This window comes from Sceloporus occidentalis, unplaced genomic scaffold (genome assembly GCF_023333645.1).
Source record: "Sceloporus occidentalis isolate IW3139 unplaced genomic scaffold, rSceOcc1.0.p SCAF_10, whole genome shotgun sequence".
In the NCBI taxonomy this organism is placed as follows: Eukaryota; Metazoa; Chordata; class Lepidosauria; order Squamata; family Phrynosomatidae; genus Sceloporus; species Sceloporus occidentalis.
This window is the reverse complement of record NW_028316990.1, coordinates 14188302-14209794: the sequence shown is the minus strand read 5'-3', so window position 1 is coordinate 14209794 and position 21493 is coordinate 14188302. Positions and strand designations below refer to the sequence as shown.

At 40.7% G+C, this 21493-nt stretch overlaps 2 protein-coding genes across 2 annotated transcripts; both read left to right on the top strand.

Moving 5' to 3' along the window:
• Positions 1–3168: 3168 nt before the first annotated feature.
• Positions 3169–12930, top strand: LOC149305938 (uncharacterized). The gene is made up of 6 exons (XM_089476868.1): positions 3169–3327; positions 4991–5042; positions 7277–7464; positions 9453–9611; positions 10593–10703; positions 12789–12930. The coding sequence occupies exons 1-6, from the start codon at positions 3169–3171 to the stop codon at positions 12906–12908; spliced, it is 789 nt and encodes a 262-aa protein (XP_089332994.1). The 3' UTR covers positions 12909–12930.
• A 2803-nt stretch (positions 12931–15733) lies between these two features.
• LOC149305937 (uncharacterized) lies at positions 15734–20942 on the top strand. The gene is made up of 6 exons (XM_089476869.1): positions 15734–15984; positions 16712–16763; positions 17547–17734; positions 18121–18279; positions 19442–19555; positions 20728–20942. The coding sequence occupies exons 1-6, from the start codon at positions 15838–15840 to the stop codon at positions 20845–20847; spliced, it is 780 nt and encodes a 259-aa protein (XP_089332995.1). The 5' UTR covers positions 15734–15837; the 3' UTR covers positions 20848–20942.
• The last annotated feature ends 551 nt before the right edge of the window (positions 20943–21493 follow it).

The window sequence follows — 21493 nt, the reverse complement described above, 5'->3', positions numbered from 1 at the left end:
CGGCAGGACCGGGCTGGGGCCGGTCCCAAGACCTCGGCGGGCCGGATTTGGCCCATGGGCCGTAGTTTGCCAACCCCTGGTATAATTGATCCTGAAAGCACTGATGCCTTCTACTCTCTCATCCATCCAGCCTTTAGTGTGAACACAAGAATGTTGTACATTCTTTGGCATTGTTTTCTTTTGCTTCATCCTTTAGATCCTTTGTTACATACCTCTAAGTTTTACTCTCCACTTATCCACAAGATCCATAATTTTGGGCCCAAAACCTGTCCTCGGCTTATACATGAGGTCGAATTATAGTCAAGTATACAGAGTAACTGCCCAAGTTAGTGAAATGGGTTTTATTTGGGGGATCTATAAAAATAATACTTTGGTGCCACCATGTGGCGAGTTTGTAGACGGCATCTTAACATTTTATTAACACAAACAGCCTTCAAGGTGGCTTGCTCTTTTTTCTGGTCTCCAATTTTCCCCTCTCTTATTCAGATGCTTTACCCAGGATTTTTACCCAGGAAACTAGTTCTACTTTCAGGCCAATCTTTCCACACCTGGCAAAAAGATTAAACATTTAAAGAGAGCCAAGTTTAGAACTGACTTAGCATGCAGGACGTAGCAATTTGAACGTTTCTGTATGCAGTAGCATTAGTTGCAGACTTTGAAAGCGTGGGCTACATTTAAGCTTAAACCATTGAAAAAGGTTCTTCTTTTGAAACTGAAGAGTAAGGCCAGGATTAGCTCAGTTGGAATCTGATATGTCAGATGGCAAAGAGAGCAGGTAAATCCCACAAATTTATGGAAACACAAGGAGGATCAATATTGAAAGGTATAGAAAAGAAGAGAGCCAGTGCAGTGCACTAGTTTGTGACTCTGGAGAACAGAGTTTGAATTCCTGGAAACCCACTGGATAAGTCATATTCTCTCAGATCATGGTTTCAAGACCCTTCACCACTTTAGTCACCCCGCTTTGGAAATGCTCCAGCTTCGCAATGTCCTTCTTGAATTGTGGTGCCCAGAACTGGACACAGTATTCCAGGTGGGGCCTGACCAAAGCATAACAGAGTGGCTGGAAGTTCTTCCTAATATTAAATGGAACTGCTTTTCCTGTAGCTTGTATCCATTGTTCCATTGTTTTGGAGCAGCAGAAAACAAGCTTGCTCTCTCCTCAATGTGACACCCCTTCAAATATTTAAACAGGGCTCTCATATCACCTCTTAACCTTCTCTTCTCCAGGCTAAACATCCCCAGCTCCCTCAGTCTCTCCTCATAAGGCATAGTTTCCAGACCCTTCATCATTTGCAAACACAAATTCTGCTTTCTCCTTAAAGCTTGCCATTTCACAGTGATGCGGGAATATTTTTATTAGTTTGTTTAGCAGGGAAGACTGAAGAAGTCACAATTTGCAGACTTGGCCCAGGCATGTCAAGGTGTCTCAAGAAGCCTGTTTATCTTTTTTTCACTGAAGTAAAGATGAATACTTAAATAAAGATCAATGTACTTTGTGTATTGTACTTTGGGCTCTTTTTTATCCCCGTCAAACTGAGGTTCATTTAGGGAGCAGAGATTATTTTACACTGCATGACGCATATAATATTGGAAATAATTCAGATTAAATATTCTGAAATACATCCACAAACACCACTGAGAGGTTTATAGTTACCACTTGAGAATTCTCCTTTTGTATTTTCTTTATTTTCTCAGGAAGATTATGTGCAAAGCTTATGTAATTGCAGGTGAGGCTTGTTTGGCACAATATACTCTCTGAAGGCTGTTCACCTCAGCTCTTCACTTGTAGGCAACCAAATCCTGTATAGTTTTCGCTTGTTTGGGGACACCTTTGTTCCATAAATTGCAGGGGGTCCCAAGAGGTCACCCACAAATTATATTCAATGGGGAAATTAATTTAGCTCAATGGGAAATACTGAGAGAGCTTTGGTAACATAAAGTTGAGATTTTGTATATTTGTTCCAAATCCAAACCCAAAGATCTCCAGAAGCAAGTTCTAAATTAATTTAGGTCTTGTTCCCACTATGTTTAAATTGGGATTGGGATCCGGGTTAAATGGGCATGGTTCCTACTGAATCCAATTTTAGAAATCAATTCAGAAAGCCATGCTTTTTGCCCATTTTTACCCATTTAACCTTCGTCAAAAAGATGCTGGTAAAATGGGGTGCTTTTTTGGGCTGAATCGATTTATTTGGAAACAAATATTATGTAAATGCTATCATTCCTTCATCCCCCCCCCCAACCTCTACAGTCCTGGCTCAAAATTAATTTATAAGTAGCTCAATTTATTTATTTAGCATCTCTGCACTAATTCAAAATCGGTTTGGTGTTTCCCACTATGTTTTACGCTACAGAATCTATCTATTCTTTATTGAAGTACTGTACAAATTTGGAGCTAGCATGGCATAGTGGCTGGAGAGCTGGACTAGGACTCTGGAGACCATTGTTCGAATCCCCGCTCAGCCATGGAAACCCATTGGATGACTTTAGGCAAGACACACTCTTTCAGTCTCAGAGGAAGGCAAAAGCAAACCTCCTCTGAATAAATCTTGCCAAGAAAACCCTGTGATAGGGTTGTCTTAGGATCACCATAATTTGGAAATGAATTGAAGACACACAACATTTAGAATTCTTTGCAAGGGATTGCTAGTGTCTTACCAAACTACACAGTACAAGGTTCTACAGTATGTTTCCGTGGCAGTTTAAATGGAATCATGTTGCTAAAAGTCTTCTGTGTGATGGGTTCAAGCCACAAAAATTTAAATTGGACTGGCGCTACAGGTCCTGCTTGAATCGTTGCACTGCAATTTTAATTTCTTCAGTTTGCCACAGTTATTGGGAACTTGGCTTTCTAGGTGCTTTGTTGACAGAATGGAACTTCTAAAGCTGGTTACATGATCGTTATTGCTCTTCTTTATGCATTCCATTGAGCTTTGTATAATTAATCCTTTGATTTAGTATTGCACCATAAACTTTTAACCTTTTAATCACTTCTCCAACATCTTCTTGGGTAATAGATGAGAAAGGGGCTTTTGTCGGCTGCAAATAATGTTTTGTGTTCCAATTTACCCCCCAACCATGCCGCCAAAAATCCAACTGCTGAGACATGCCTGAGGGAGGAGCTCAGGATTAGGTTTAGCTGGATTTAAGTCAGTCAGCTCCTTGATGGTCAGAAAGATGGAAATGTTGAAGGCACGCAACATCCTGGTGACTGGCTCCAACCGAGGCCTCGGTCTGGAGCTGGTCAAGCAGCTGGCAGAGAAGAACAGCCATGCAGAAAAGATCTTTGCCACTTGCCGGGACCCAGAAGGCCCAGGTGCTCAGGTGAGACCTTAAGATGGACTGTCTGCGTGGGATAAATGCCTAAACAAGGGGGAAATAGGGAAAATGGGGATTTAAATGGGCATTATCCCGTGATATTTGCACAATCGCAGTAAAGATTTTCACACACCAACGCAATTAAAGATGACTTATTCTGGGAATAACCAGGGAATAACCAGCAACAAATCATCCATGGGATTTCCCTGTGAATGATTTGTTGCTGGTTATTCTCTGGTTATTCCTGGGATAAGCCATCCTTAATCGTGATGCATGTGAAAATCTTGACCACGATTGCACTAATATGGCTGGATAATGCCTGTTTAAACCCCTGATTTTCCCCACATCATGTGATGAAGTCCAAGGAAATAGACCCCAAGGGCAATGGTAGTGGCTTCCAGGCTTGTCAAACTTTCTATTCCCTTGTGTTCATTTGAGTTCAAAAACTCACCAAAATACATACAGTTTCTTTTTGTGGAATCAGAGGAGGAAATGTTAGACTTTTTCTAGACTTTCAGTTTGAGGAGCAATCAGGTGGAGAAGTAATTGTAATGTTGTGTGTTTTGTGTGTCTACATCATTTTCGATTTATGGTGACCCTAAGGCAAACCTATCATGGGATTTTCTTAGTAAATTTTGTTCAGCAGGGGTTTGCCTTTCGCTTCCTCTGAAGCCAAAAGAGTGTGACTTATCCTAGGTCACCCAATGGGTTTCCAGGGCTGAGCAGGGATTCAAAGACTAGTCTCCAGAGTCACAGTTCAACACTCAAACCACTACGCCATGCTGGTTCTTCTACTAAAATTGGTAGGTGCTAAAAATTGTGGGAATAAGTAACTGTAGAAAAATTAAATACCTTGGACTGCGCCTGTCAGAAATCTGCAGCCAACATTGCCAATAGACTTGTTGGCTGGGGGATTCTAGGAGCTGTATAAGTAGCATTTCCATTTCGGAATAATCCAAATTAAATATTTTGAATGACATAACATGGGATGAAGATCACTTCATGTTCATCAGGTCTTACCTCAAAGTCAAAGTGTTCCGAATCAAAACGCCTGTGTTGATTAAATGTTATTGGAACAATGGAAGAAATAGTTAATCCAGTTCTGATCCAGTTAATGCTGAACTGGATTGTGATAAAACATAATAAAAAGAATAATGTGGATCAGTGATTATGAAGACATGACTAATGAGTGATGCAGATTTTCCCCAAATACAAAGATTTTTCCAGGAGCTGAAATATTGTTACATGATATTGAATGTTCTTTTAAGGTGTTCCACTCAGAGCTCAGCTGTGCCTAGAACCTGGATCAAGTTGTAATATTTTTGCCTTGTTGTTGTGTGCCTTCAAGTAATTTCCATCTAACGGTGAGTGACTCTATCATGTGGTTGTCTTGGCAGGATTTGTTCAGAAGGGTTTTTTACTTTTGTTTTCCTCTGAGGCTGAGAGTGGGATTTGCCCAAGGCACTGAATGGTTTCCAGGTTCAAGCAGGGATTCAAACCAGAGTCATAGTCCAATGCTCAACCACCACACCACTTTGGTGCTCAATATTCATGCATAGCTCCAATAATAAAAACATCCACCCCAAAATGAAAGTGGTGGAATTTAGCTTCTTGTCCCAATCAATCTCATTTCCAGGAATTTCTTTTTATTTTCTTTTTAATTTTACAGGATTTGAGGAATCTGGCAGCCAAACATCAGCAAATAAAGATCATCCGTCTGGGTATGTGTTTCGCCCCACAAATCCCCTTTTCCTCAACTGAGATTCAAGGTTGCTCTCACAAGGTTGGAATCATATAAAGCTCTCTCATGTTTACATTTTGAACAAATGGACACAATGATGAAATGGGGAAGATTCTATGGTATCCTAGTGCAAGAAAGATTGTGTATTTGTGGAGAGCCAGCCTTAGAGAATTGGGCACATTATACTGTATACTTGCGTGCCAGATATATGCTGACGTTAGAGAAAGATACCTAGAACTTGTCTTAAAGAAAATGAAACACTGGGCTGTGAAGGAGAAACTTAGTTGTTTGTTGCAAACAACACGTCAACATGTGATCCAAAGAGTAACAGCGTTTGCAGTAAAGGCCACTGTGTGTAGAGAAAAGTATGCAGAGAACATATAAATTGACATGGAATCCTGAGTTAATATGTTTATAAAAGGCTTTTTGCTATAATATCAATGATTGTTTTGTTTTAAAATGCAAGATAGGTACTTTTTGCCCAAGCGTGTACTTATTTAATTTTAATAGTAAAGTTTAAATGTCGATTTTGCAATTGTAACTGTATGCTTTGTTTGCAATGGTCTTTGGATTGAACAATACATTTCTATGGCCTGTTACAGACTGCCAAAATAAAGCTGCTTGGGGTCTCTTTGGAGGTATGCTATTGAAATGATGCATGGGTCCTAAGAGTCCGGAGGTCGCCCCAAAGCCACACTCCATTCCTAAGCACTGGAGTGCAGCTTTGATGCAGCTTCCGGATTCTTAGGATGCACGCATCATTTAAACAACATACCTCCAAAGAGACCCGAAGCAGCTTTATTTTGGCAGTCTGTAACAGGCCTATATATAGCTTCTGACAACTTAGCAGTTCCCTCGGCTTCGTAACGGAGATGAGCACAGCCGCCTAAAGCTGGATATGACTAGGCATTCATGTCAAAGGGAAACCTTTACCTTCTTACCTCCATAGTATTATCTGCAAAATAACCGATGCCATTTGTTTTATATTCTATTCGTGGGACAGCAATGATGGCAGGAGCTGAAAGACATGTCTAGTTAGCACTGATCCAAAACTGCAAGCATTATGCAATGGAAAAATAATAATTAAACTAACCAGTCAACCTGACCTGAAAATTAACTTTGGGGGGCTAATTCATAATTTGGCAATGAAAACAGCCAGGGGAAAGATTAAAAAGAATTTTAAAGTTAATTGATCAAATGTTTGCAGCCATTGATAAATCCATTCCACTAGAAAAGGCAACCATGCTTGGTAAGGTGGAAAGTTTACCTTCTAACAAAAGAAATCTTCTCAGAAAGAGCTTTGAACCCAGGGAAATGGACTTTTGTTAAGCACATGCAATGCTTTCAGACATCAACACTATCTGACCACTGCAAAGACCGGGAAGGCCTCTATCACCTCTAGCCCTTTCACAATATAAGACTTATATGATTTCTGTATCCTGTTACATTCTATCCCACTCCTACAACTGTACAAATACGCTTTATAACTGAGGCTTTACTATCACCCTGTATTACATCTGAAGAAGTGGATTTATATCCAGAAAAACTCATGCTAAAATAAAAAACAGTCATTAGGGAGGAAGACCACATTGCAGATGAATAGACTTAGACTGCATCCACACTGCAGAAATAATCCAGATTGACACCATTTTAACAGTCATGGCTCAGTGCTATTGAATTCTGATCAATGTAGTTGGTTATAGCATCAGAATAAATTCCTTATTGTATATCCAGGAAGGTTGACATGTTCTGCAACTGGTTTGTCGGTACTGATGTTTCTAATACCAGATTTGTGTCCATTTAGCCTTTTACATAGAGGCTGTCCAATATAGAAAGAAGAGGGGCATTGCTGGCATAGGATGGTATATATCACATTGGAAGAAGAGCAAGAAAATGTGCCTATACATTGTTGTGGGTGATGTTATTGGCCTCTGTAATATTGCTCCCACAGTAGATGTGGGGACAGAGTTGGCATCTGGGTTTGTGCCAGGGTCTTTTCCATGTTCTACTATTCCTGTATTCTGTTGTGAGGAGTTTAAGACAGCCTCCAAATCTGAAACAACTGCTCACTTAAGTTACAACATGATATATAACTTGGATGGTAATATGGGGAAAAGACCCTGCCACAATCCTAGATACCAACTCTGTTCCCACAGATACTCTGGAACACTTCTTCAGTACCTAGAAAAGGAGTAATCTTTTTTGCTTCTGTAGATACGTCTGAGCCATCCAGCATCAATGCTGCTGCTGCCAAAGTTACCGAGCACCTGAAAGGCAATGGGTTGAATCTGCTGATAAACAATGCTGGGATTGTAAAGATGACCACTCTGGAGTCCGAGACATTGGAAAGCATGTCTGAGGTGTACAAAACCAACGTGATCGGGCCCCTGTTGGTCAGCCAGGTAATACAATCTTATGATACCTTCTTATTGGTGACTTGACATGCGTATTTCTTGGAGATGGATGTTTAGCTAGGCTTCTTCTGGACTAATATACTTTGTTTAATAGCTCCGTATCTATTTAATGGCTGCCGTCATGGTATGGAGATGTAATAATAAATAAAAATATTACCTGCTGATGTGTGTGTGTGTATATATATATATATATATATATATATATATATATAATTTGTTGCTAGTTTTAATGCAAACATTCTCCATCACACAGGACATAAGCAAAAAAGAAAAAAGAAGAAGGAAAATAATGAAATGAAACAATACACATATTCAAATACATATCTATGTATAAAACTAAAATTCACACCAATCTAAAATTAAACATCATACTAAACATTACACTAAAGATCTTAAATAAAGCAATAAACATAAATGACTAATAATCTAATTGCTGACTTAAACACTAACTAAATGACTAAGACCAACTAAGACACAACCTCCTCCTCCTCCTCCTCCTCCTCCTTTTGCCTTCCTCCTAAAATTGGGACTCCAAGTGGCTTACAAATTAAAACATTTCAATTTGTAATTAAATAATATGCCTCCCAAGGATATATAGTTGGTCCTCCTTATCCACAGATTTTTACACACGGATTCAAGCATCCATGGCTTGAAAATATTCAAAATTCTAAGTATCAAACCCTGATTTTCCCATTTTATAAAAGGGACACCATTTTGCTATGGCATTGTATTTAATGGGACTTGAGCATCTGTGGATTTTGTTATTCACAGGGGTTCCTAGAACCAAACCCCAGCGGACAACAAGGGCCTACTGTATTAATCTAATAACCAAACCCACAAATTACTACATTCTTAGTACTCTTATTGCTCAAAAACTCCATAAATGGTTTCCAGACTTTCAGGAAGTGTTTTTTCTTTTAACACGCATGCTAATTTAGCATTGGACTAACTCTACAGCCTTATTTTGCCTTCTGTTGTCCATGGATTCTGCCAATTTCTATGCTTAAGTGAACAATATTCTTGCTGTTTTTGTCATATATAGTCGGCCCCCATATCCATGAATCTGTTTATCCACAGATTCAAGTAGCCACAGCTTGAAAATAGTTTTTAAAACATAGAAATTCCCAAAAGAAAACCTTGATCTTGCCATTTTATATAAAGAGCATCATTTTACAGTTCATTGAATTTAATGGGACTTGAACATCCATGGATTTTGGTATCCATACTGGAATCAAACCCCAATGAATACCAAGGACCTGATGTATTTAAGCAGTCATCCATATTTGATACCCAGTTCTTTACCCATAATACTCACCAAAAACATTTCTGTTGGCATTGCAAACTTGACCTTTATATATTTTTTCTGTATTAGTATATATATTGTGGACCAATGTAACTTTCTTATGTGTTCACCACATATGGAAAAAAGTACCTTCCTTACCCTGACAACTAAAACACTAACCTGAAACATTTTTAGAATATTTTTTATAGTTTATTTGGAATGAAATACCATCTGTATATCATTTTTAAAGTATATATATTTAAAATCACTACACACTGTGTATTTTATATCTTTGGTCCACATTCCCCCCATGTCTCTATTTGAACACTGTTTCCAAAATTTTGTTCCCACTTTATCATATAATCTTTTACCAGTTCATCTTTCACCCTTACTTTCAAAATCTATTTATACACCTTTTTGATTACCTGATCATAAACTTTACACAATTCTGAACAAAACTCACTTTCTCCAGCCTCTGTAGTGGGATCTCTCTTATATTGACACTTGTTGCTTCTGGATAAGATGTAACTCCAGTCTGGTCAAGCAATAAAATATTTTTGGGATATGCCTGGTGATGGATTGTTGGTGGGGGTCGCGTTTATTCTCAAATAATGAATTTATTTGGCATTGTTGAAGGGGTTACCAATCCTCTTCATAGACTGTTTGGCTCTTCTCTGTTCTACTCTTTCTCCAGGCACTCATGCTCTTGCTGAAGAAGGCAGCCCAACAAAGCCCCCAGAAAGAAATGAGCTGCAGCAAAGCAGCCATTGTGAACATGTCCAGTGAAGCTGGCTCCATCACCAATGTCTTGGTATGGCATCTTGGCCAAATAATCTCTTATCGATGCAGCAAGGTATGGGAGCTGAAATTGCTTTGATCACCTGAACTGATATCTGTTGCCTGATTCCCTTGCATTCCCTGGGGTTCATGGTGGCTTTTGATGATCTCATATTAATATTCTAGATCTTCTTTGGGGCAGATAGCTAGAAGACGTTGCTTATCATGATGTTTCCTGAAGGAGAAATTGCAGAAAATGGCGCGGGGAGGTGGTCATGCCAGCTGCTCTTTGGGACTCCCCAAGGGGTAGTTTGGTCCCCACACCTTGAATGTCTACATGAAATCATGGGGTGATGCGCCACAGGCACTGATACCATGGTGCTGCACTTTGAGAAATGTTTAATTCCCTGTCCTAACAGTAGCCTCTTATCCTGAGTACAAGTTATGTATCAAGACAACCAAATATTATAGATTGCTTTAAGAGCAATCCATAGTTGTTCATGATTTATACAAGCAAAAGCTTCGCTATCGTAGCACTGTTGGTATAGCACCATTTGGCTGTAGCAATATTTGAATCAATCTTTGTTGGGCAGGAGCAGCTGCTTCAGTTGTTCAGTTGTGTACAGAATAATAGAATCATAGAGTTGGAAGAGACCACAGGGGTCATCCAATCCAACCTCCTGCCATGCAGGAATACACTATCAAAGCACCCCCAACATATGGCCAACTAGCCTTTATTTAAAAACCTCCAAAGAAGAAGACTCCACCAGACTCCAAGGGAGTGTGTTCTACTGTCCAACAGCTCTTACTGTCGGGAAGTTCCTCCTAACATTTAGGTGGAATCTCTTTTCCTGTAGCTTCCCGTTATTGTAAGTCCACAGAATCAATTATTGCAAGTGCTGGCAGTGGCAACCTTTTCCCCTTAGGAAATTAAAATAACCTGTCCATAGGGAGACCACTAAATAACAGTCTAAGGGGTCACCTTTTGACCTGCTGCTGTCCCATGGAACTGAAATGCATCATTCACCTCTCTGCTTCTGGTATGTCTCCTTTCTAGGCTGCTCTGAACATGCTCACAAAATGCCAGTCCCTGGGATTTGCCGAAGATGGGATCTTGTGCATTACCTTGCACCCTGGATGGGTTCAGACAGACATGGGACATAATCTGGTAGGTAATTTGTGGCAGCATTTGAATTAGTCACTGAGGTGTTCAAATTTAAGCACTTCAGCATGTATTGAAGGGGTCAGAATGGATAACAAAATCAATCAAGAGTCTTGTGAGAACGTAAACTTTTAAGACTAATGTACTGCATATACTTGATTATATAGATAGAAAAAATCTTAAGGCATGTAGAAGTCGAGGGCAGGTTTTGGGACCAAACTTATGGCTTTTGATATGACCCATTGATAAGTTGAGGGTAAAACTTAGGGGCATCTAACAAAGGATGTAAGAGATGAAGCAAAGGAAAACAATGCCAAAGAACTTACAAAATTCCAGCAGGCATGACTGTTTGTCCTCATACTAAAGGCTGAATGGATGAGAAGATAAAGGAGATTGAGTGATTCCAGGGCAGATGACACTCTAGCCTTTCACCAAGGGACGGTTCCTTTTTTAAATGAGAGTTAAAGTACAATACCTACATTGACCCATGGATAAGTCGACTCAGGGGTTTGGGGTCAATTTTTTGACCTACAATTATAGATTTATACCTGAGTATATACAGTACTTATTATGGCACATGGGATTTTTGTGGACTACGATTCATAGCACCAGATTCATTTTGAGCTGCTCTTAGGATGGCAAAAGGTCCACTACCTGGACTGCCCTCCATTTCGAGAAAGATAAAGGAAAAAGGTGTGTCCTCAATACTCAAGATAAGGCTTGCCCCCTCCAATAACAAGTGACCCAAGGTCCACTTCTTGTTCATCTCCTTTTTTAAAAAAGAAAAGCCCCCCCCCAACTTAAAATGGCCCAAGGGAGCCCCCAAAACATGGTAGAAATGCCCCCTCCCTCATACCTCCTAGAGGTTGTTTGGAGACATTCAGAAACACAAATAAAATACATATTCCAAAATGTTCATTATTACTAATAATAGTAATAGTATATACATTTCTATTCTGCCTTCTATTTATTTCTATCAAAGTGGCTTACAACAAATTTAAAAAACCACATTGTTAAAAATTCACAAGATATGAAAATAAAGCAAGATTAAACAATAAAAAATTAAACCACATTATAACCTGCATGCATATGCGCACACACACACACACAGAGATACACACACACACACACACACACACAGATACACATCATCACAACAATTAGCAAGGTCCAGCATGCTGCTTAGGTCAGATGGGCCTAGACAGTCTCTCATCAAATACTGTAGCTGTCTAAACAGACAAGTCTTTTCTTGCCTGCAAAAGAAAGTAGGAAGGATGTAGGTCAAAACCAACATTTTAAATTGTGCCCAGAAACGGACCGACAACCAATGGACCATTTGCAATAAGGAAGTTGTGTGTTCCCTGTAGCTAGCCCCAGTTTGCAATCTGGCTGGAGCTCTTTGGACCAGCTGAAGTTTCCAAACACTCATCAAAGGCAGCTCCACATAGAGTGCATGACAGTAATCCAACTGGGATGTCAATACATGTGTCACTATGGCCAGATCTGACATCTCAAGCAATGGGTGCGGTTGGTGCACAAGCTTTAACTATGGAGATTATCGCATCACCTTTTTCCTGATCGGGGCATGGGCTGAGACTGGGCTGGGAAGATGTGCTAGCGCACAGTGTGAAAATACTTTCTTTGTAAATAGTATTCGTTATGGATGACAGCACCCTGGGTCTTTTCATCCCACCGCTGCCACCAAATTATGTCAAGAATGCTTTACTTGTGAACACTAATTTATTTAAGCTGTGTTTCTGTCACCTTTATGCAACTGCCACTTTACTTTTAAGATCTGTTCAAACTATTAGCAGCGTGGGAAATATTCAAGCTCCAGATGAGGCTTTCTGGAACAATAATAGAAGCTTTATTTGAATAGCGGTTTGACAGTGTTTCAGTTGTTGGGACGTTTTCTACACTTGCTACTTCAAGGTCTTATTTTGTTATAGTTTATTTTATAACACTCTCTCCAGAGAACAATAGTTATTTCTGTCCAGGAACTCACCCAGTCCTGATATTAAGTTATTTTCCTAAACTTAGTTCTGTAGCAACCACCAAGGCTGGGGTCACTCACCTATGTTCTCCTTCCAGGGACTGCCACCATTGACAATAGAGCAGAGTGTGCAAGAGATCCTGAAGACACTTGCCCATCTTTCTGAAAGCAACAATGGCACTTTTGTGAATGAGGAAGGAAAAATTCTTCCATGGTGAAATACCCAGCAGCATTTGTACTTTAAGGGGAACTCCTCACTTCAGGTGATCCAGTTCCCTGACAAAGCATTTCCTTGCCTTCAATAAACTTTGCTGAAAATCTTGCATCTCCTTTCATCTGTTCTAAGTGTTATGGTTTGGACACTGCGTGACCTCTTTCAAGATAGAGTTGCAATTTGTCTCCTGGGCATATAAACCATCAGTGGTTCCAGATATGGCTAATTTGGCCGCCCCAAATCACAGAGGGACAAAAATTCTTTCTCCAGGCCTCTATGATATTATGGGTGAGGAAAGTGAGAGATACTAGTGTATCTTAGAAACAGATTAACTGGAATTTGGAAGCAGAAAGTGAGCAACAAACAATCCCAAACCACAGCCAACTCTCTACACGCTCTAGAAGAGAGGTAAACAGGCTTAGCTTTCTTTGCAAAAAGCCATGAAATGGGTTCACTTAAATTAAATCTCTTGGTGAGAGATTCTGTAGCATGCTCTTCAAGCATGGAGGAGACAGAGGGAAGAACTACAGACTACATAATGAGGATGAAGAAATGGATGAAGAGAAGCTGAGGAAATGATATAAATACACTCTTAGAAAGACATGCAAGCTCGCAACTAGTGAAAACAGACATACTGAAGTTGTTACCTATAACAACCAGGGCCAAGCAGTAAAGAGAGTGGTGTCAAACTGCAGTACTTCTACTGTGTTGTTGCATCTCATGTGTCATCTCCTGGCACATTCAGTCATTATCAGTCAAGTTTCTGGAAATCTTCAGTGTTCATTAGCTAAGACTTAGAGTGTGCTATTTCTGCCGTTTGTTAATACAAACCTGGTGCCTCTATCTGAAGGCATCCTTTGTTTGAGGAATTTCTAACTGAAACAGTTGCACTTTCTCAAGGGCTGCACAAGAGTGGCAAGGGAAGGCAAACAAAATCTGACTGTTCCCAGCAACCTATAACTTATTTCTTCATAGACATTTTTTCGCTCCCATCTCAGTCACCTTTCTGACACTGATAGATCAGTTGGTACCATTGAGATTTGTTGGACTACAACTCCCATCATCCCCTGTCAGTATGGCTCTTAGTTGCCACACAGAGAATTGTAGCTTTGAAGGAAAGGCAAGGCAGTACAGCTCATCAAACCAAAAGGAATGGCAGTAATATATGTGCTCCCTATCTTTCATGGCAGCTAGACATGTCCTGTACAGAGAGATCATTGGGTTTATATACAAACACCCATGCTCTCATTTTTATACGCAGATCTCATTTACAACATGCCAGATGAGAAGGGAGGCAGGAAAGCTTTCCCCTTTGCATGGTCAGAAAACATTCACCACTCCTGAAAGTAATATGAAATGGAGAGGTAATATAATAATATAATGCGATATACGAAATCGGTGTTTGTTTATTTCAGTCTGTAGGAGAGCAGTCCATAAGCCTTAATGCACATCCCAACAGCATCTATCAATTTCCTTAATGGGTTTCCATTCAGAAATTTCCAACTTCTATATGTCTTCCAGTACCTTGCTTCATCCTTGCTCCCTCAGGGCAGGAATGTTTGTGGGGAGCATCTGACACATTAACCAACATCAAGCTGGTAGCCAGTTATGACTTCTTGACAAGTTTGATAAAGTTACTAAAGTGATATGATGCACTTTGAGGGCAAAGTCTGTGATGTGTTCAGGTAGGAAAGCTGTTAAGCTGAGCTTGGGCTTAAGTCAATATGTGCAGACCTGATCTGTGCCTTACATGTTTAGTGGTGAAATGTCCAAACAGGTAAGATACTTAAATAAATAATATAAATAAATTATAAATTTTTATCCCGCTTTTTGCCAAGCAATCAAAGCGGTGTACAACAAGCCTTTTCCAAGTGGCTTTCCTTGCACCAATTCAACCCTGGCCTTCTCCTATGCCCTGAAGTTTGCTCACAGCAGGAAAGCACATGTTCTTCCTTCTGGGTTCTTTGGGGACAACTGTAATTGGATATTTCAACACAACTGCACTTTAACTCTCTATGTTTATTATTCAAGGTGAAAAGGACCTACTCCTTAGCCCTGCCAATTGCAGCTCCTCTCTCTCTCCATCTCTCCTTCTCCTTCTGAACTCAACCAGCAAGTAAAGCCCCCTTTTTAGGGTTTCCCCACCCATTGGATGAAATCAATATTCATAGGGCTTAGCACACAACCTAAGATCTTTCTCAAATTGGAATTTGGCCCCTGCGTTGAATAAAGGCTTTCCTTTATTCCTGCTGTAATTTCTAAAACATCTCTGACCCGCATCTCAAACGCAGTGTCCTCAAGAACCCATTAAAGGTACCATAGGAGCCACAGGAGCATCAATTTCCTGCTGTCCCCAAGGCCATATAGAAAGTTCAAGTTTCAGGCACCTTCTCCTCCAACCTTTAGGGAGTGCATATGAATTCCCTCCGTCCCTCCTTTGCTATGACATATGCAGCTGTATTGTATAACAACTTGTATAACAGCTGCCATATGGAGACCTGGGTTCAAATCCTTCCTTGAGCATAAAAATGCATTGCATTTGGGCAAGACACACTCTCCCAGCCTCAGAGGATGGCAAGGGCAAACCTGCTATGAAGAAACTTGCCAAGAAATCCTTTGAAAGTTTCACAGACCACTTAGCTCAGCATTGTTGGCACTGACTGGAAGCAGCAGCTCACTACTGTTTCTGGCAGTACTCTTTCCCAGCTCCGTTTGGAAGCGTTAGGGGCTGTAGTGTTTGGTAGTGTTAGAGAGCTAATCTATGACAAAACAGTTTGCACTTTCCCATCTATGTGGCATTGCTCTATTCCTAGAGATAAGCTCTCTGGGCTGAAACATGATCTTGTCAGATTATATAAGTCTGGGTGGAGGAGCTGGGGACTTTGGTTGGCACAGATCTTTGCTAGCTAGTTAGAGACGGGCAAGCAGGAGCAATGGCCTTCTTGAAAGCATGCAGTGTCTTGGTGACTGGATCCAATCGGGGCATTGGTTTGGAGATGGTCAGGCAGCTGCTTGAGAAAAATAACCGCCCAGAAAAGATTTTTGCCACTTGCCGGGACCCAAAAGGACCAGGTGCCCAGGTAAGCCTTGTTCTGGCATCACCTCTATGTGGGGCTGGGTGCCCAAAAAGGGGAATCCAAAGTAATCCAACAGATTATCTGTTGAGAGTGGTGGTGATCTGTTGTGAAACTTTTAAAGGGATAAGCAACTTTTCTTCCTGAGTTTAGGAAACTGACTTTTTTTCTGAAATATTTTGCATAGGTGAATATCCCTAAGAAATAAATCCCATGGAGTCTAGTAGGATTTGCTCCAGGATAAAGTGCTGAGGGTTGTACGGTCTGCTCTTACTAAAATGTATGGTAGCAGGGAGAAGAAACATGAACCTTTACAGCTTCTCAAAGAGACAACTAATCTGTTTTTAACTAGTTGTAATAACATATCCTAAAGAATAACACTGGTGATTTAGGTGTGCAGGAATTCCCAGAATTTCCCCCACAGTCTTTCAAATGGAAATATTGTTCCATGATCTTGAACATGGAGGACTCCATACTCAGAGAAGGGCTTCTGCTCAACACTCCGCACTCAGAGAAATGCTGAAACATTTTCAGGAGAATACCTTTCTTGAGTCACAATTGTGCAACAGATAACTCAACACTTTTGCTGAGCCACAATAATGCAACACATGCAAAAGGTTTAAAGCAGTTGGACCTTGACCTCACACAGTTTTTCCTTGTTGTCCCATTTGATATAAATTCCATTTCCAGGATTTGTTGGATCCTTTGCCCAAGTTTGTTTTGTGTCTTTCAGAACTTGAGGGATTTGGTTGCAAAGCACCAGGAAGTGGAGATCCTCCAGTTGGGTATGTCCCTGGTCACTCCATCCCTAATTCTCTCTTCATACATGGACAAATAGCACCATACCATCCTGAATGCAACCGTCTTTCCCGATTTCAGAAGCTAAACAGGATCAGTGGAATACCACCAGATAAAACTGAGTATATCTAGGTAGAACTAGGACATAATCCTGCTTGAAACCCCAAAGGGTTATTGCTGCCAGTCATAGTTGCTGCAGTCAAGAAACTGATGATCAGATGCAACATAAGGTAGCTTCTTAGGTCCTGAAATTGCTGAGATTCCACATTTGTATGTTCCTTTCCACAACCAGCTTTCTAGAGCAGGTGAGCAGCCCACAGTTTGGGTCTATGCCCCATTCATTGTTGCAGGCTGCCAAAGGACCCCAAGGTCTTTTGCCATGAGGTTTCCCACCGTGATAGTGATGAAGAGTGGTTTTTCTCTTTAAAAGCAGGGAGTTTTTTACTTTAAAACAAGACACACAGGACTTTTTCAAATGGGAGAAAAGGGCAGGAGCATAGCGAGATGCTCCCATCAGTGTCGCACAATTTGGCAAAGATTTTCAGATGATATTTTTTGTTGTTGTTGTTATCTATATTCTTTTGTGTACTTAAAATATACCATGGGAACTGATCTACAGTGCTCTGTACTTTTGGAGCAATAAAAGCATGTGTTATAGGGAATTGCATCAGGACTGCAGAATGGCCAGTGGGGTCTTACCTAGGAGAGAGGTGTTTAATAATGAATCAATAATGTTCATCACCTTTACAGTCTTCTCTTTGTTGCTTTAGACACTTCTGATCCATCCAGTATCAAGAATGCTTCTGCCAGAGTTAGTGAGCGGCTGAAAGGAAGTGGACTGAACCTGTTGGTAAACAATGCCGCCATTTTAAACCTAGGCACTCTGGACTCAGAGACACCAGAAGGCATGGCTGAGGTGTACAAAACCAATGTGACTGGGCCTCTGATGGCAAGCCAGGTAAGATCCATTGATGGTCCCTCCTGCAGAGAAACTTGTCATCTTGGTGAACCCTTTCTTTTAGAAAAATGGTCGTGGAGGTGGTCTAGTAGCAGGTGGCACCTGTTGAACGATGATTGTAAGTATCGTCCATCTGAAAGAGTTCTACATGTGTCTGGCAACTTATTTTTCTCAATTTGCCCCAACCTAGTAACATTTGCAGAGGTGAAGAAGAGATGTCAGTTGTTCCTGCACCGGGTGACACCCAGTTTGGAGGGCGCATGCAGGGATGGTGCAGGAGGGCCTGTCTTCCCCCTTCTGGGATGTAACCCAGTTTGGGCCGCCCCATTGGACCTCCAAGTGACAGCACTGATTTCGTTCTTCTTTGATTCGTTCTCATTCTCTAGGCATTTCTGCCCTTGCTGAAGAAGGCAGCTCAGGATAACCCTCAGAAAGGGATGAGCTGCAGCAAAGCTGCCATTGTCAACATCTCCAGTGAAGGTGGCTCCATCACCAACGTCTTAATGTGGCATCTTGTACAGGCTCTATCTTACCGTTGTAGTAAGGTATTGAGATACCAGTGGTGATAAGGTGAAAGGGCTGTCTTTCAATAAGAATTTGATTTTCAATTATTTCTACCTGAGATTCTTGGGAAAAGCTTATTAGGAAAAGCCTCAGGGCCATTCTCTCACTTTTACCCTTCTTGGCTAGTAGAAGGCTAGTCTGTTTAGAAGTTAGTATTATATAATTCTTTTTAAAGAGTGGTATTTTCGTTTGCTCTGAAAATGGAAATATTAGGCTCCTCCTTTTAAAATATCTGCAGATAATAGTGACCATCATAATTATAAGTCAGTGTTTAGATGACATTTTGAGGCAGGAGAACTTCAAATACACTACAACAACTGCTTACTGCTTTTAAAGTGGTAAAAATGCTTCCAAAATTAAATGTTGCAAATGACATTGTATGGCTGAATGCTAGAACAGATAGGGGTAGATCCATGCCACTTCACTCAAAGAATGAAATCTCTCTTCTGTTCCATGTTCACAACACAGATTTAACAGTTCAGTGTGCAGCATTGGCAATAGGACAATATTTTCACTGCATCTGTGGGTAGTCCATATGGCACACACATTTCTGTTCTCCAACATTTTGCCTTCCTTCCTGGCATCTTGCTGTCTGAGATGAGTAATTGACAAATGGCTATCAGGAGGGCAATGGAATGGGTCTTATATCTAAACCATATCCTCTTTCTTAATTTGGAAATGGGTTTAGCTGTCCACAGTCTCCTCCTTCCCAGGGTAATTATTATTTTTTTTTGGCCCACACCTATCCCACTATCCAAAAGCAGAATGTATATCTATAAGAAGACCAGAGATTGACCCATCAGGTCATCATAGCCAGATTTTTAAAATAAAGCCAGCAAGAACTATTAACTGATTTTGGAAGGCTCTGGAGGGATGAATATCAGTTAAAAAATGTGCAGTCCTTTTTAAAAACTGATAGTAGGCTTCCAGCCAGTCATGGTTAAATAGGATCCATGGACCTAAGCATGGGAAATTGGACCCTGGATCCTCTGAGGCTGCCACCCCTCCTATAGACAGACAGATCTGGTTACCATAGATTACACTAATAGCAAAGATGTTCTCCAACCTTCTTTACACAGGCTGTAAAGATCTGGGTAAAGAAGCATCATTCATCTCCTTGCTTCTGGTCTATCTTCTTCCTAGGCTGCTCTGAACATGCTCACAAAGTGCCAGTCGATGGGATATGCAGCAGATGAGATCCTGTGCATTGCTGTGCATCCGGGATGGGTGCAGACTGACATGGGAAATTCAGCATCGGTAAGTGATTCACAATGGAATCTCAGAACTACAAAGAAGCTGCCAAATATATTTCACTCCTTTGGCTTACATCAAGGAAAGTTCAAAACGCATGAAGAGATTTTGGTATTTCATTCATCAGTAAGGAAATCTATTTCAGTCACTGCACCATCCACCGCAGTCTTCAGCCCATTTTCAATTTTAAATTGTAAAATGCTAAATTCAGATACTAAATTCTAGCTGGATCACCCAAACCTCATCATACAGACAGAATGCATTAAACACATGGCCACTTTGTTTTATTTGTCTCAATTGTCATTCTTTAAAAAAAAATGAAAGAAAGCCCAGGCACTGCTTCCTAATATTTATCTGAAATTTTCAAGTTATTTGCCTCTTCATGAAATGGAAAGCCTGGCAAGGTGGCAGTAAATCTGGAAGACCCATTTTCACCAATCCCAGCATACGCCCATCCCATAGTGGCAGACTTCTGATTTTTAAAAAAGTACACATCTATCAGGTCATCCTGATCCATAGAACGTATTGCTCAGCATTTTAAACCGGCTCCAGCCTCCTAGGCTGGGGCTGGGATGTGGGATGGAGGCAGGGATTATCACACATTAAACTGCTGCCGAACTGCCAGCCACCATCAGCCTGGGTCCCAGCCGGGTTCCAGCCATGCTCCACTAGCACTTTTTAGAAGCCAGAAAGCTTTATTACATTTAAAGCTACAGACTAATAAAACACGTTTCTGTCAGTTATTTACAATGTGGTGCTTAAACCTGGAAAGAATGGGATTTTCGCGGGAATAAAATCTGGTGCACTCATCTCTGCTGTTGGACTGCAACTCTGTATGATGAGGAATGGTGGGAATTTGGGTCCAATAATATCTGAAGGGCTTTATGATTTCCACTCTTGTTTTACATCAGTTTTTGCATAACAGATGCTAAACTAGCCATTTTGTAATTTCCTGGTTCCCCCTTCCACCTTAGCATCCATTTCTAAACACTATGATGACTAAAGATTGCTAATGACAGTGAGTAAACCTCTGAAACAGAATACATGTAGTGCAGCAAGGGAGACTGTTTCTCTGCTTGTCTTTTGGGACTGGATATCATGAAGTGTGCATTCAGGTAATGTTACTTCTGTTTTGGACTCCATATGTTTCTCTCTCTCTCTTTATCCCCTCTTTGCAGACCCAGGCTCCGCTGACAGTGGATGTGAGTGTGCGAGGGATCCTGAATACCCTTGGCCATCTCTCAGAGAAAGACAATGGCACTTTTGTGAATTGGGAGGGGAAAGTCGTTCCTTGGTGAGACACTCAGCTTTGCTTGCTTCCACTGGAGAAGGAGCCATGTCCCCGTTGGCGGTGCAAAAGCCCAACTTGCCATGTAGTATTGTTTTGATTACGTTCTCATCAATAAATACACATTTCTTTTTTGGAAATCTTATAACTTTCTCTTTTATCTACTTCTCCTGTGTGCAAGAGATCCCTGTAACTTATTTTGTCGGTTTGTTGTTGTTAGCTTTAGCACAGAACAAGGCTGGTTAAATATGCCTTCTTTTAAGAGGCAAGCAAGAGGTGTTTTTTTCAAGATACAGATTGTCATCACACTGGCTTTTATCCTGTCACTTTCCCAATGGGATGAGCATGTGTTTAACTTTAAAGATGGGTCTCACTGCATTCTCCCGTCTGCAGCCCATCTACAGCCTATATGTAACCCGTGCTTGTCCTGTGGCTTTTCAAACCCGGGTTGCAGATCGGCTGCAGACGGGTGAATGCAGTAAGACTCATCTTTACAGTTAAATGCATGTTTATCCCATCAGGAAAATGATGGGATAAAAGCTTGTGCGATATTCTCCATAGGTTCCAAGGTTCTAAATTAGATCCTCCTTGCATGCAGATTCTTTCATCATGGAAACTATTGTGCCAATAAGGTTGCCAAATGAAAACTGGCGAGG

Excerpts from the sequence above, each read along its gene's own strand:
- LOC149305937 (XM_089476869.1), top strand. The coding sequence starts at position 15,838 with ATGGCCTTCTTGAAAGCATGCAGTGTCTTGGTGACTGGATCCAATCGG. Across the intron at positions 15,985-16,711 it reads CAAAAGGACCAGGTGCCCAG|AACTTGAGGGATTTGGTTGC; the intron begins GTAAGCCTTGTT and ends TGTGTCTTTCAG. Across the intron at positions 16,764-17,546 it reads AGTGGAGATCCTCCAGTTGG|ACACTTCTGATCCATCCAGT; the intron begins GTATGTCCCTGG and ends TTGTTGCTTTAG.
- LOC149305938 (XM_089476868.1), top strand. The coding sequence starts at position 3,169 with ATGGTCAGAAAGATGGAAATGTTGAAGGCACGCAACATCCTGGTGACT. Across the intron at positions 7,465-9,452 it reads GGCCCCTGTTGGTCAGCCAG|GCACTCATGCTCTTGCTGAA; the intron begins GTAATACAATCT and ends CTCTTTCTCCAG. Across the intron at positions 10,704-12,788 it reads CAGACATGGGACATAATCTG|GGACTGCCACCATTGACAAT; the intron begins GTAGGTAATTTG and ends TTCTCCTTCCAG.